General features: G+C 39.2%; 1 protein-coding gene across 9 annotated transcripts in view; it reads left to right on the forward strand.

The window, feature by feature from the left end:
• The window catches only part of syt1a (synaptotagmin Ia), a 160,004-nt gene that overhangs the window by 131,026 nt on the left and 16,310 nt on the right, over nucleotides 1–12,668 (forward strand). For all 9 annotated transcript variants that reach the window (XM_051393220.1, XM_051393215.1, XM_051393217.1 and 6 more), the window contains 3 exons: nucleotides 5,450–5,617; nucleotides 7,304–7,471; nucleotides 12,063–12,180. In XM_051393220.1, the coding sequence (XP_051249180.1) occupies nucleotides 5,450–5,617; nucleotides 7,304–7,471; nucleotides 12,063–12,180 (454 nt within the window). The remainder of the gene's footprint in view (nucleotides 1–5,449; nucleotides 5,618–7,303; nucleotides 7,472–12,062; nucleotides 12,181–12,668) is intronic.

Genomic DNA, 12,668 nt, shown 5'->3' on the forward strand with positions numbered 1-12,668 from the left:
GATATCATGGTGGTCGAGTTTGTGCATTCACCGCTAAGCCTTGTAAAAGATACAGTACACTATTGGGATTTACTTCGCCTCTGAATTTGTTTCTTTCTTTCTACTTGATTGAAAACAGCCCCTGCAGATATCCATCTGCTTTATTTTTTTCCAGCGACTGAGTTTTAAAAAGCAGAATGAGGATGCACATCAACTTCCTGGTGCCAGATGTTGTGTGACAGATAATAGATGCGGTGCGTGAACACAGCGCTGTCCCTCACTGGGCTAGCTAACTCCCCATTATAAACAGAACTGACAGCCTGAGATTAGACAGTAACACTCACCGCTTCTATACACACCGAGTCACACAATGGCGTAGGTACATCTCCCTAAAAAACTTTAATCGGTGCAAAAATGTTCTCAAACACTTTGTGTCCCCTTCACTGGACAGTAATCAAAAAACACTTAACCTGCCCAATGTTCATCAATCTACTGATTATAGAATCAGTAATGATGCTAATAAAATTCAACACTATTAGTGTTCAGTCAACCAGACCCTTATTTCTTTTAGAGAAAAAACTGAAAAAGTATTGAGTCATTTCATAAAAAAAGGGTATTATGTGGACAATATTACATTTCACAGCGTTGATCTGTCATGTAGTGGGAGACAGTGACAGGTCTCTCTATGAGGTTCTTGATTACAATGGTAATAAGCTTCACAGTGGAGCTAAAGTGTAATGAATGGATGACAGTTTTCACGCTTTGTGACAGTGACCTCTGAGAAGGTGGTTTCAGCTCATTGCCACGCCGGCTGCCTCAGAAGTTAAAGAAACTCACAACAGACAGACCTAAAAACCCAGGGAGGCAGCCGTTCATCTGACCCACTTTCAGCTCAGTGACAGACATAGTCTAGAGGCACAGTGGCCTTCAGGAAAATGTTTTTTTTTTAATCCTCAGGCTTTGAGGCCCATGCAATCAATGTGAGCACCATAGAACTGCTCAAGGAGAACTAGCACAGGTGATTGGTTTAATGCCTAGGCTGTAGGTTCTTTTATACAGTAGAAGGCTGTGTGTGAAATTTCAATTATTACTGAATAGGTGGCAGCTCTTAAAGAGAGGATATTATGTAGAACAATGATTGTCTAGTCTTGGGGTAATTGGCAGTTAGAGATGATATTTGATCACCGTTGATGCATGAAGACGGTACTTTTCTGTGTTTCCCTCACTTTTTGATGAGATGAAAATTAATTGTTCAAACAAGCCAATCTGAATTGTCCCTTGGTGCGATGTCACAATTGGAAGAACCAGCCCAGTATCCCTAGATATCACGTTCATATTAGACAATACAGCGCACAATCTAAGGCCATACTATACTGGATATGAAATACTCAATGTCTAAAGGCAAAAGTGCTCAAAGTTGGGGCAAAAAGCTGGCCATCATAGTGAGGGCTAAAAATTGTCCATAACATTCAGCAGCAATGCAGGAAGTAGTTTATGTAACAAAGTTGGGGTGATGGATGGGTGTGTAGCATGTTTAGCTGTAGCTTTAGCTTTAGCTTTAGAATCTCCATCTAACTCTTAAGATATGACAAGTCAACAGTGAAGAGGGGAGGGTCCTCAGTACCAGACAGTCAGTGTAGTGGATCATGAATAAAGCTATTTCCATGTTTATGAATATCAAATGGCCTCTTTAAGTAGAGGTGCTTGTGGACTAATAGAAACTAGTGAAACTGAACTTATTGTAGAAAATGTCACCAATGAGCTACACTTTATATGTCATACCAATTTGTCTCACAAATAGAGAAGACAAGCCTCATTTAAGATTCTGCCGTAAGCACTGCTAAATAATATATTGTATGAACTGAAAAAGAGACTTTCCCATGATGGCTTAAAATACATTTGTCAGTAAATGTGTTCCATCCTGCCAAAAAAAGGGGGAAACACTGGTTTGCATGTGTGTGCAGAGACTGAGGCAAGAAGAACAGGCCGAGAGGGAAAAGACGTGCAGATTAATGTCAGGTCCTCGTGGCAATGAGTCTCAGCTTTGTTTCTGTCTGTTAAACACCACAAATGGCTGCTGCCCCTGGTGTTGATGATTCTGGGTTTATACACTAATGAGACGAAAAGGTTTTGTAAAAGATCCAAATCACTCAGGGAGCGACGACGCGGCTACATCAGGCAAATACACAGCAAATGAACCACAAAGAGCCCTCTCAGCACAGCAGGAAGGGAATTATAATGTCATTCCTACTTTCAACATCATTACCATTTTCACTGCTCTTTCTGCAGGTCAAGAGCAGGCCTGGCTATTGTGTCCAGTCAGAATATGTGAATTTTAAACTAATTTTTAAGAGATGGATTTCAAAACATTCAGATCATTTCTTTATTGTTATTTATTAGTTCATTATAGAAATAACACACAAAGCCAATTTAGTAAATATAAGCCTGGAAAGAGACTATTCTTTGGAAGTCTGGATGTGTGTTTGTGCAGTGGTCACAGCAGAGCCATGATGCACTGGGACAAAGCTCTCCAAGATAAGCTGCCAACGGCTGAATCACCATCCTGTACCCATTCTGGTCAGCGTGCTGCTCACTGGGCTGAAGAGTAACACACAAACAGAGTGGGGTTAATACCAGCAGCTTTCTGCTGTGGAAGGGCCTGAGTCCTTAGTTAAACAGAAACACCCACACAGATGTGCAAACACACAACCACAGTTGATGTTTTCTTTTACTCTGAAAGGTGTGATAGTCTGTTGTCAGTTGTTAAAAATAATAGTTATAATTAGACTTTAAGTAGATTATTTTATTGGGACCCCCTGGTTCTGGAAGTGTTTTCCCTATTTCTTTTAGTGATATGCTCAGCATTGATTTACATAGACACATGGCACAGCATGCAAATCTATAATATGTAAGTTACACAAAGTGCATAGAAGAAATAAAACAGTTTAAATGAAATGGTAGCAGCTAGAAAATGATCATGTAACATCTGGGTAATTGAAATTGTAATAGAAAAGTCACTTCTATCACTTAAGACAATTTTGAGAAAATTAGGACAAAAAGTGACTTTAGGAAAAGCTTAGTAGAAGGGAAATTTGATCAAAGGAGTTCCTAATGAAATTTGGGAAAACCTGTCTTGAGTTGGAGTTCAGTGTCATACAGCATGGAGAAAGTTACAATTAGTTGAAGCAGCAAACTAAATATCAACATTTCCAACCACTTCCTGCTCTTATCTCTCTTCTAAAGCACCAGTGCCTCTTCCAGTAAAGATGGTATGACATGATGTGTCTGCCACAGCCTGTGCTGATGGATAGGTGGAAATCAGAAGGACAGCATGCACGGATGAATTGCTACACTCAAAATACAAGTGTCACTTCATAGCACTACAGTGCAAAACATGGCTACATTTAGATTCAAGTAAATGACAGAATAATTGTACGTCTTTTATTTGCCGTCTGTGGTATGTTACTACTACAGTGAGTGATCCTGATAAGCTACACTCACATGTGCAATTATAGAAGTTGTATTTATGTCAAAATGGTCCACTGAAATCACGACAGAATCAGATTTCAGATTTTGCAGTGTAATGTCAAGAAAATGTTGTGCACAACCTGGGGAGCAGTTAATTAACCCAATATGTTTCATCCATGATGTTCTGGTCTTGTGTTGACTATCGTCATGTGTGAAATTTGTTTGTGGGTGCATAGAGTACACGTGTTCATTAGTGCTACATATTGATAATGTTGACATTTTGTAATTAATACTCCATCATTACATGAAGACCTTTCCCTTACTGGAATCTCACCACCATCCAATGCAGATCCATAAGCTTAGTAGAACTGAGACAGATACTGATTAATATGGGAAATGGTAACATTAACCTGGGCCATACTCTCTCATACTCACACACAGCAATAAAGTGAAGGTTAAACAAACCTAAACTTTGATATATCATCACAACATAAAGTCATAGTCTATGGCAATATAAATACCAAGAAACATACGTAAGGCACATTTAGCTTATTGGAGTTTTAGCTATTTAAACATTTGTCAGGGAAAGAGCTGCTCTGCAGGCAGAACTAATCTAATTAGTCGAATTAAAAATTAACGTGTGGAAGCAAATTTTTAGAATTTTTAAAGTATCAGATGGAGGCCAGTAAAAAGGAAATGATGGAAAGATGATGATTAAAATAGAAACATTAATGAGAAAGACTTTAGTCTATTTACTGAGAACAGGACAGGGCACCAAATTAACAGTAACCACCAGCTAAATGCTGGTATAATGTGGCTGTTGGTTCGCTTCACTCACCAGCCAAAAATATAATGGCAGTTTATTGAGTGGCTGGTAAAAATTTTACATTTCCTAGCCATTCAGCTGGTGGACAAAAAACATAGTTTTGCACCCTGCAACAGGGCATGTTCCCCGAAACTCACTTTTTTTTTATCCTGAAAGGTCTGTCTAACCTAGTAGTGTAGTATGACTAGACTGCAGAGATCTAGTTTTGACCATTGCAATCCAAACTCAAGGTCTACTTACAAGTTTTCAAATGTATCACGCGATCTTCATCAGCAGGAGTTTGCATTGGGATTTGTGAGTTTGAGCTGGGATTGTTTTGTCAAACTATCAGTTCAAAGCTCAAAAAATATTTTTTAAGCCAACACGGACTAGAAGTCTTAAAAGTGCTTGGGCTCTACCTGTTTTTTAGCTACTGAGAATTTCTCAAGGATTTCAAAATCTTACCATTGCTCTGTAAGAAAAAAAGAAATGTATAAATCTACGGTTTCTGTCTGCTTCTGATTTTCCTTCATATTGGTAGTTATTTGCCTCAGGTGATTACCAACTGGAGATCATTGTTTCCTACTTTTTTATTTACCACTGTATCAGTAGTAGCGCCACACAGTAAACTGATGAAGCTCCTGACAGCTGTAGAGCACCATGGCTGAGTGCCCTGGTCAGCCTCCAGATTGCTGCTTGATGGCGGCCTGATAGGAAGTTGATTGACTGACTGGCTGGGCCTCCTGAGAGGCCTTTGAGTATAGGCTCTGACTGGCAGGTCAATCAGCCTCCCAGGCCCCCCATTGTGATTATCAATTATCGGCCTTATGTGAAAAGAAACAGTCCTCTCATTCCTGCTCTGACACATCCTGACCTTTACCATCTCTTCTGCCGACATAACCTTTTACTATTGCCACCATTTCCCATAAAAATTACAATGAATCATCTTTAAGCCACCATTATGAAGGAATGATTGTCAGTGATATGAAATGACAAGATATGTGTCTGAAAAAGCCAATGTTCCTCAAGGTCTGAGAGCAATGATTAGGAAATATTTCGAGACATTTCTTTAACCAAGATAGGATTTCTCTGTGAGGATGTTGGTGGGATGAAGGTGCAAGTTATGATAATTTAAATTGGTCTGACAGTCTGACATGTCTTCTCTCACCTTTTTACCCTTTCGTCTTGCTCTTTTAGCTCATTGTGGGGATCATCCAAGCAGCAGAGCTGCCTGCTATGGACATGGGTGGCACATCTGACCCATACGTGAAGGTCTACCTTCTGCCTGACAAGAAGAAGAAGTTTGAGACCAAGGTCCACAGGAAGACCCTGAATCCCGTCTTCAATGAGCAGTTCACCTTCAAGGTACACCTCACAAGAGTTTAATTTCATTTGCTTCGACCAAATGCTTAAAAACGTTTTTAGAGCTGAAGATCTTTTGGTTCCACTGACAATCTGATTTGCATGCAGCCGTGAATGCTGGGAAGGTGTGGAGACAGCAACCAGCTGGCACATTAACAAGCTCCTGACAGAATCTCTCTCACACACACACACACAGTTACACTCACATACACAAACTGAGGCTCAACGTGATTGGGATTAACACAGGCAGATGCACCGCTACACCCTGGCCTTGCCTCAGCCATAATGGATGCATGGCTGTTGCTCAGCAGTGGGGAAAGTTTTGTTATTCATTCGACAGTGAAGAGCGCAGGTGTGTGGTGTAAGTTAAGCATAATTTGATGTGATATCCATCTCAATACAAGGTTTGTGTGTATGTGTGTGTTTTCTTTTGTCATACCTAATTCCAAATCTGTGAAAAAAAACAGGACAGGTGATTAAAAGCCCGTCAAGATGATTTTGTGAGATAATGTCAAGGACAAACCAGGGTGTCTTATCGTTCCCTCACTCTTCTTTTTTGTCTTGTAACAAGTCATTTCCATTCAATAAGTTTCGTCCCAAAATTGAAGGCAATCATGGATCACAACTGCTGTTGAGGACCCCCCTCACCTGTCTTTTACCCATCCTACCTTGTAGGACTGATAACACCATCTCTACAGCACGGGGGCTGGAAGAGTAGTGATTGATTTGGAAACAGAATCACCATCCACCCACTCCAAAAACACACACATATGACTCTGCTTGGCATGTAATTAACTTTAGAAACAACACAAGCGTTTCTATGGAAGTCCAGGACTGACAGTATTAAATTAAAATGTATGAAACTTTTGAGTTGATATGCACAAAACTACTGAAATACTTTTTATTTTAATACAGCCCTGAACAACAAACCACGGCTGTTAAACTGCAGTTGACTGAACGCCTGTCTTACAAATTCAACAAAAACTGGACATGATAAACAAAGATAGGAGTTATTGCAGGGCTGGATTGCATTACATTCCACAGGTGTAATTTTTTAATTATGAGTAACAATGGCATCCTCCATGCAATTCTACAACATAGTGACAGCATGTCCACATCATAGACTTTAACTGGTAGTTTACAATTGGAAATGTTAGCCTAGTCTGCTAAGTTAAAGCTCATACCCTCAGTGGATAGATAAATAGAAGAAAAAGAGGATTTATTTTCTCCACTCAGTGTTTCTAAATATAATGTCATCTGTACTTAAAGATATTTTATCACTTCAGCTTCTGATGACATGCTAAGTAGCTAATGCTTAGGCTGTCTTTCAGTATATCGGTAGCTGCTGTGATTATTTTGAATATTTTTTCTAAATGCTTCCTCTTTCTCACAACTCCACCATAATAACACATTTGGTCCAAAATTTTCTAAACATGGCTAACCTGGCTCATTCATTACTATGCGCAACATGTCTACTTTTGACCAAGCTCCAGTTTGGCAGCCTCTTTAATAGCACCTGTTATAGTATCACCTGTTTGGGCTGGAGTCAGTTGTCACTGGCGTTATCTTTGAATAAAAAAAGATGATAAAATATATTATGTCATATGGATGTGAGGATTCTGAGCAACAACCTGACAGTAAACCTCTTTTGAGCCCTTTTTGACCTGTTAATGTTTTCATCCCTCTCAGGTCCCCTATGTGGAGCTCGGTGGAAAGACGCTGATAATGACGGTGTACGATTTTGACCGCTTCTCCAAACACGATGCCATCGGTGACATCAAGGTGCCCATGAACAAGGTGGACTTCAGCCATGTAACAGAGGAGTGGCGGGATCTGCAGAGCGCTGAGAAGGAGGAGGTGAGAAACCTGTGTAGGCAGACACACAATGGTTAAATCAGTCTCCTAGAAAATGGTAAATGAGTAGGTTTAAAATCATTTTATGACACCCGTCTCTGTGTCAAGTAGTATTTTTATTGGTGCTTGCATAAGTGATATCGCAATGATTATTTTGCTGTGTTAAGCAAGCCATTTGTGCTCGATCCACAAATGTGGTGCCGTAGCTGAAGTAATCCATCTCCCCTGGAAATGTCACTTAATCAGATGTCCACACTTCCCCTTCAATTAATAGAAGTGTGACTTTCCAGGCAACAGTTCAGGAGATTCAATTTTCATGGTAAATGTCATGGCATATAGCACATGTTGCCAGGGGAAGCTCATTTTTAGCATTACGGCGGTTTGATTTAAAGGTTAATTATAACAGTGTCGAATTGCTGGTGGTGTTGTTTGAGTTGAAGGGCATCACTATACTTCCTTAGCGTTTGGTCGAACAGCTGCACCTGACAATTTTACGCAAGGCTTGAGACACTGGAGCAACGCTTTGGAGTTTTCAAGCTCAATGGAAAGCAGTTGCTGAGGCAGACCATGGACATTGCTATATTCCACGTTGCATCTGGGTTTTTTTTGTATTATTATGTTCATTACTTGAACGCTTTAATCACAATGTGGCACTGAACAGTAATTTTTAACGCATAGAAGTGGCAATAAAGTTATCCATTTGTTTACTTGTCAACAACCTTTTTATGTAATGTGCAATGCCAGGGGGTTTGCAGAACTCATGTATGCAAGTGTCTGCCTCAGTAGCTGCAAATTACACCTGCCAAAGTGAAGAGGGCTCCATTGTGTTGGCAGCCCAGCAATTCTAACTGTTGATGATCGCAAACAAAACTTAAATATTATTTTTACAGTGTGTAAAAGAAAGGAATTACATTTTGATTTTGGGATAGACACTTATTTGTTCATTTCCAAGAGTTAAAAAAGAAATACAAAGAGCACACACCATGGGCAATAGCTGGGGAGGGCTTACGGGGCTTAAGCTATGAATGTTTTCAGCAAAGCCCTGAATCGTAGCATTTTTTGTACTAAACACAGGTCATAGGTCAGATTTTCCCAAATGCAGAATTTGTGACAGATCTTTGTTGTGTTTTATTGGATTGCATTAAATTGTATAGGTATACCCAAAAAAAAGTCCAGGGATCTTTCATCACAAGAGCTCTTATTTGACAGTTAACGTGTGTATTTGAAGTAACTGTAATAGTAGTAAGAGTTTATTATTATTATTATTGATATAGAACTTCTATCTCCACTGACCACAGAACGCCCCCTGGACTAAAGATGCAACATGTCAATCAGTGAGCTTTAGAGGTGTTGATTAGTGTAACTTTAGTGAGAGCCAGGCTAACTGTTTTCCCCTGCGTTCAGTCTTTATGCTAAGCTAAGTTTTAGTAATTCCCTCCTGGATCTTCACACCCACTACACAAACATGGCAGGAAGTAGATTTCTCAAAATGTTGGACTATTAAGAATGTCTCTCTGAAGTGAGATGTTTTAGGATAAAGCAGCATCACGATCAATGTAACAGCTGCAGGAAAGCAACATATAATGCCTAAAAAAGGAATATAATCAAAATTAAGGGTGTAAGGGAGAAACAATGTAAAATGTTATGTATGAGCACCCCAAATTTGACATCTACCAGAATAATATCACTTCAAAAGTTCATCATTTCCAACCTAGAGGTCAGGACCCCTTGCAAGGGGTAGTCAAATTTAAGTGGCCATCAGATGATTAATGGGATATAAGAAAGACCAAAACACATTTTGGTGGTATTTTATGTCTTTATCAGAGGAAAAACATGCAAATAAAGTGCCCCGGGTGGACCGGGGAGTTGTTCATGGTGAACTTCCTAAACTCCTGGGTCACCAGGGCACCCAGTAAATACATACTTCTTCTACATTAAAGTTCATTTTTTAGAGTGTTTCTCTGTTCTTTCCACTTCAGGCCTCCTGAAATATCTAAATGAAACTGTGGAGGAAGAAACTCTCAAATTATTGGAGGTCACAGGTACACCTGGATTTGAGATAACAAGCCAAAAAAGTTTGGGAGCACTGGCTTTAAGTATATATAAAGCAAAGAAAGCTCTGTAAGGACTCAGCATATCAGTCCAAAGGCACAAAGAAAGAGCTGCTCTTGCAGGTATAAATCTTTTAGCAGTGTATTCAGTGAAAAGTCAGCAGAATGAATAAAACTAGAGATTTAATACTCCACCTATACACAGGTAACACAATCCTCTTTACTTTAAGGTCAAATATGAAGTAGCAGGTTCCAAAAATGCCCTTTAAGTTGAAAAGGCAGCTGTTGGCCTTTCACAGTTCATAGAAAATTTTAAAGAGCTTGGTCACTGCTCTTGACAGGCATAATTAACCGCCGCGTTATAGGGGAGAGTGTATTTGTGTGGATTAAATCCAAAACAAGTTTTGTAGTGTAGCTGTCAGGATGGTAGATGATAAATGAAATCGGTGGGGGCCCTTTACAAAACAGACTGCAACCATTTTCAGCACACTGATTCGGCATGTGGAAATAGGCCTTGATTGAAACTTGATGAAAGACTCCTGAAATAAAACAAACGTCAATATTCAGGTCTGATTTGCCTCCGATTTACAATTCCCGTTCAAAAATGGCCACGCGTAAAAAGCAGATGTGACCCGAGAGAGAGTTATTGACTGCTCCTTGTGTTGATAAGGAATATGCCAAAAATATGAATCGCTCTCCGCTCAGTGTATGATAATGAGGCTGTGTTGTGATTTGTGTGAACCAGTGAAGTGATTGCAGTCAGTACTTTTCCAGCAAAGTGATGAGTGACAAACAAAAGTGGGAGCCGACATTAGAAAGCATTCAAACCAAAACAAAAGACCAAATCCATAGTGGAAGATTGAAAACATGCAAGGAGTTGTTGTACAGTTGATTGGCTATGACTCTGAAGCTCTGACTCAGAGATACGGTGTGATATGAAGCATTGCATTTGACACACTGTGTCTTCTGTGACCCTTGTTATAGGCTTTTTTATTTAAGCACTTTGATAATTGTCCATTTATATGCCACTTGAAGAGTAGAGTTATATGAAATACATGGACATATAATAAACCAATTCATAAAATGGATAAATTAAAGAGTCCAGTACTCTATAAATTGTTGTATAATTAGTACATTTGAAAAGTAGGATGCAATGTGCGGTATGTTTTTGTATTGTACATGCATTCTTCCTATCATTAGTTGTAGCAGCAGCTGCAGTAGCACTAGCGGGCCTTATTTGCAACATTTCTAGTTACTTTAATTAGAGTTTTTATTTATTCATCATTTTATTTAATCAACAAAATTCTGGAGGTGCTCATGAAAGAAATTATTTTGCGTGATAAACCTACCACAGCTGAGTTTGTCACAAGTAACAGAGCGGTGTGTGATTGTTGTGATTTTGTTTCTGTGCTTTATTTTCCCATTTATACAATAGGACAACAGACAGCTGGCTCACATGATGACTAACCTTGTTAACAGCTTGTCCTGCAAATGGATCAGCAGATCGTTTTGAATATACAATATATTAGGAAAGATCTGTGTATGCATATTTGTGTCCAAAAAAAAAAGGTCTCCACTCATCTTTTTCTTTTTTTTATTGTGATCTGAATATGTTCTGGGATGTTGCTATGATCTAAATAAACACATGAAATATATTAGACACACACTGTATTTGTTACTTATTTGATAAGAAGAGTACAGAAGGCTATCTTGGAGCACTGGAGCACAATTGTAATGTTCCTGATGAACAAGAACCAAGATCAATGTCAGTATTGGTATTCTGTCTGAATGATCAGAAAATCGAATTACATGATGATATAAGGATACTTTCCAAGTGTTCAATGTTCTTTTCTTTCATTTCAAATCAATAATGGGAATGTTGCCACTCAAATGAACATGTCTACTACTGCGGTTCATATAATAATTTGGTACACAGTTCTCTACAAACAAGAGTAATGTCATTATAGTCGCTAAATCATGCTAACTCAAATATTGCTTCCTCCTATACTTAAGTATTTTGGTTTTATAGTTCTACACTGACCACTTAAGTATGTATGCTGATCTTTCTATGCATTTTCTACATTAGAAAGCACTCTGCATAAAAATATATGCACTACAAGCCATTATAAATGCATGTTATTGCCACTTATGTTAATTTTATGCATATGTACACCCTGATTGAAACTGGACAGTGTAATTACTGTAAACAACTCTATAACCCGATGTCACTGTGCAGCACTTTAACCTTTAATACCATTAAACTATCAGTTTTCATATAAACACATTGGTACTCTCAGCTTTCATCATCCCTTCGGTTTGCGGAGAGCAGAACCGAATAAACATCAACACGTCTAACATGTTAAAAATGCACACTGGAGCTTCAGATTTGGTGGACCGAACAATTTCTAATGTGCTTTGGAGGGTAAATTAGGAGGTAGCCTCTCAGCGAGCATCTGCTGCGAGCACGTGAGGCAGTAAATTTGGATTTAGTGGTTGCTGTTAAAACTGTTCTCACCTCTGCAATGTCTCTGCCTGTCCAACAGCAAGAGAAGCTGGGCGATATCTGCTTCTCTCTGCGATACGTTCCCACTGCCGGCAAGCTGACCGTGGTCGTCCTCGAGGCCAAAAACCTGAAGAAAATGGATGTGGGAGGCTTGTCAGGTGAGGAGAATTGTAATGGTGTGTTTGTGTGCCCACTGACTTCCCCTCTGACAGGCCCTTTTGTCTGTAATTATACATGCACTGCGGCACACACTTTGCTTCTCCTACAACACTAACAACCACCCAAACACATCACTGGTACGATTACATTTGTCAAAGAAAAAAAGATGACTTTGACTGAGTTTTCCTTCAAAAACATCTTAAAAGTTGTAAAGAAACGGCACTGTTCAGACCTAATGGAACACATGCAACCACTAATAATTGTATCACGCACTAATGAAGACAATATGTGTGAAAAAAAACAAGTACAAAGAATAAAACATATTTCTTCAGTGGTGTAGCTCCAACAATAAACCCATGTAGCATTAAGATCAATAGATGACATTTATCATAATACAGTCAAGTCTGAATAGCGGGTCTGATGTCATGGAAACAGAATGTACCACTTGTTAGGGCAGAAGAGGGGTGGTCATCCTTGTACATGCAAC

Source organism: Dicentrarchus labrax, unplaced genomic scaffold (genome assembly GCF_905237075.1).
Source record: "Dicentrarchus labrax unplaced genomic scaffold, dlabrax2021, whole genome shotgun sequence".
NCBI classification, from domain to species: domain Eukaryota; kingdom Metazoa; phylum Chordata; class Actinopteri; family Moronidae; genus Dicentrarchus; species Dicentrarchus labrax.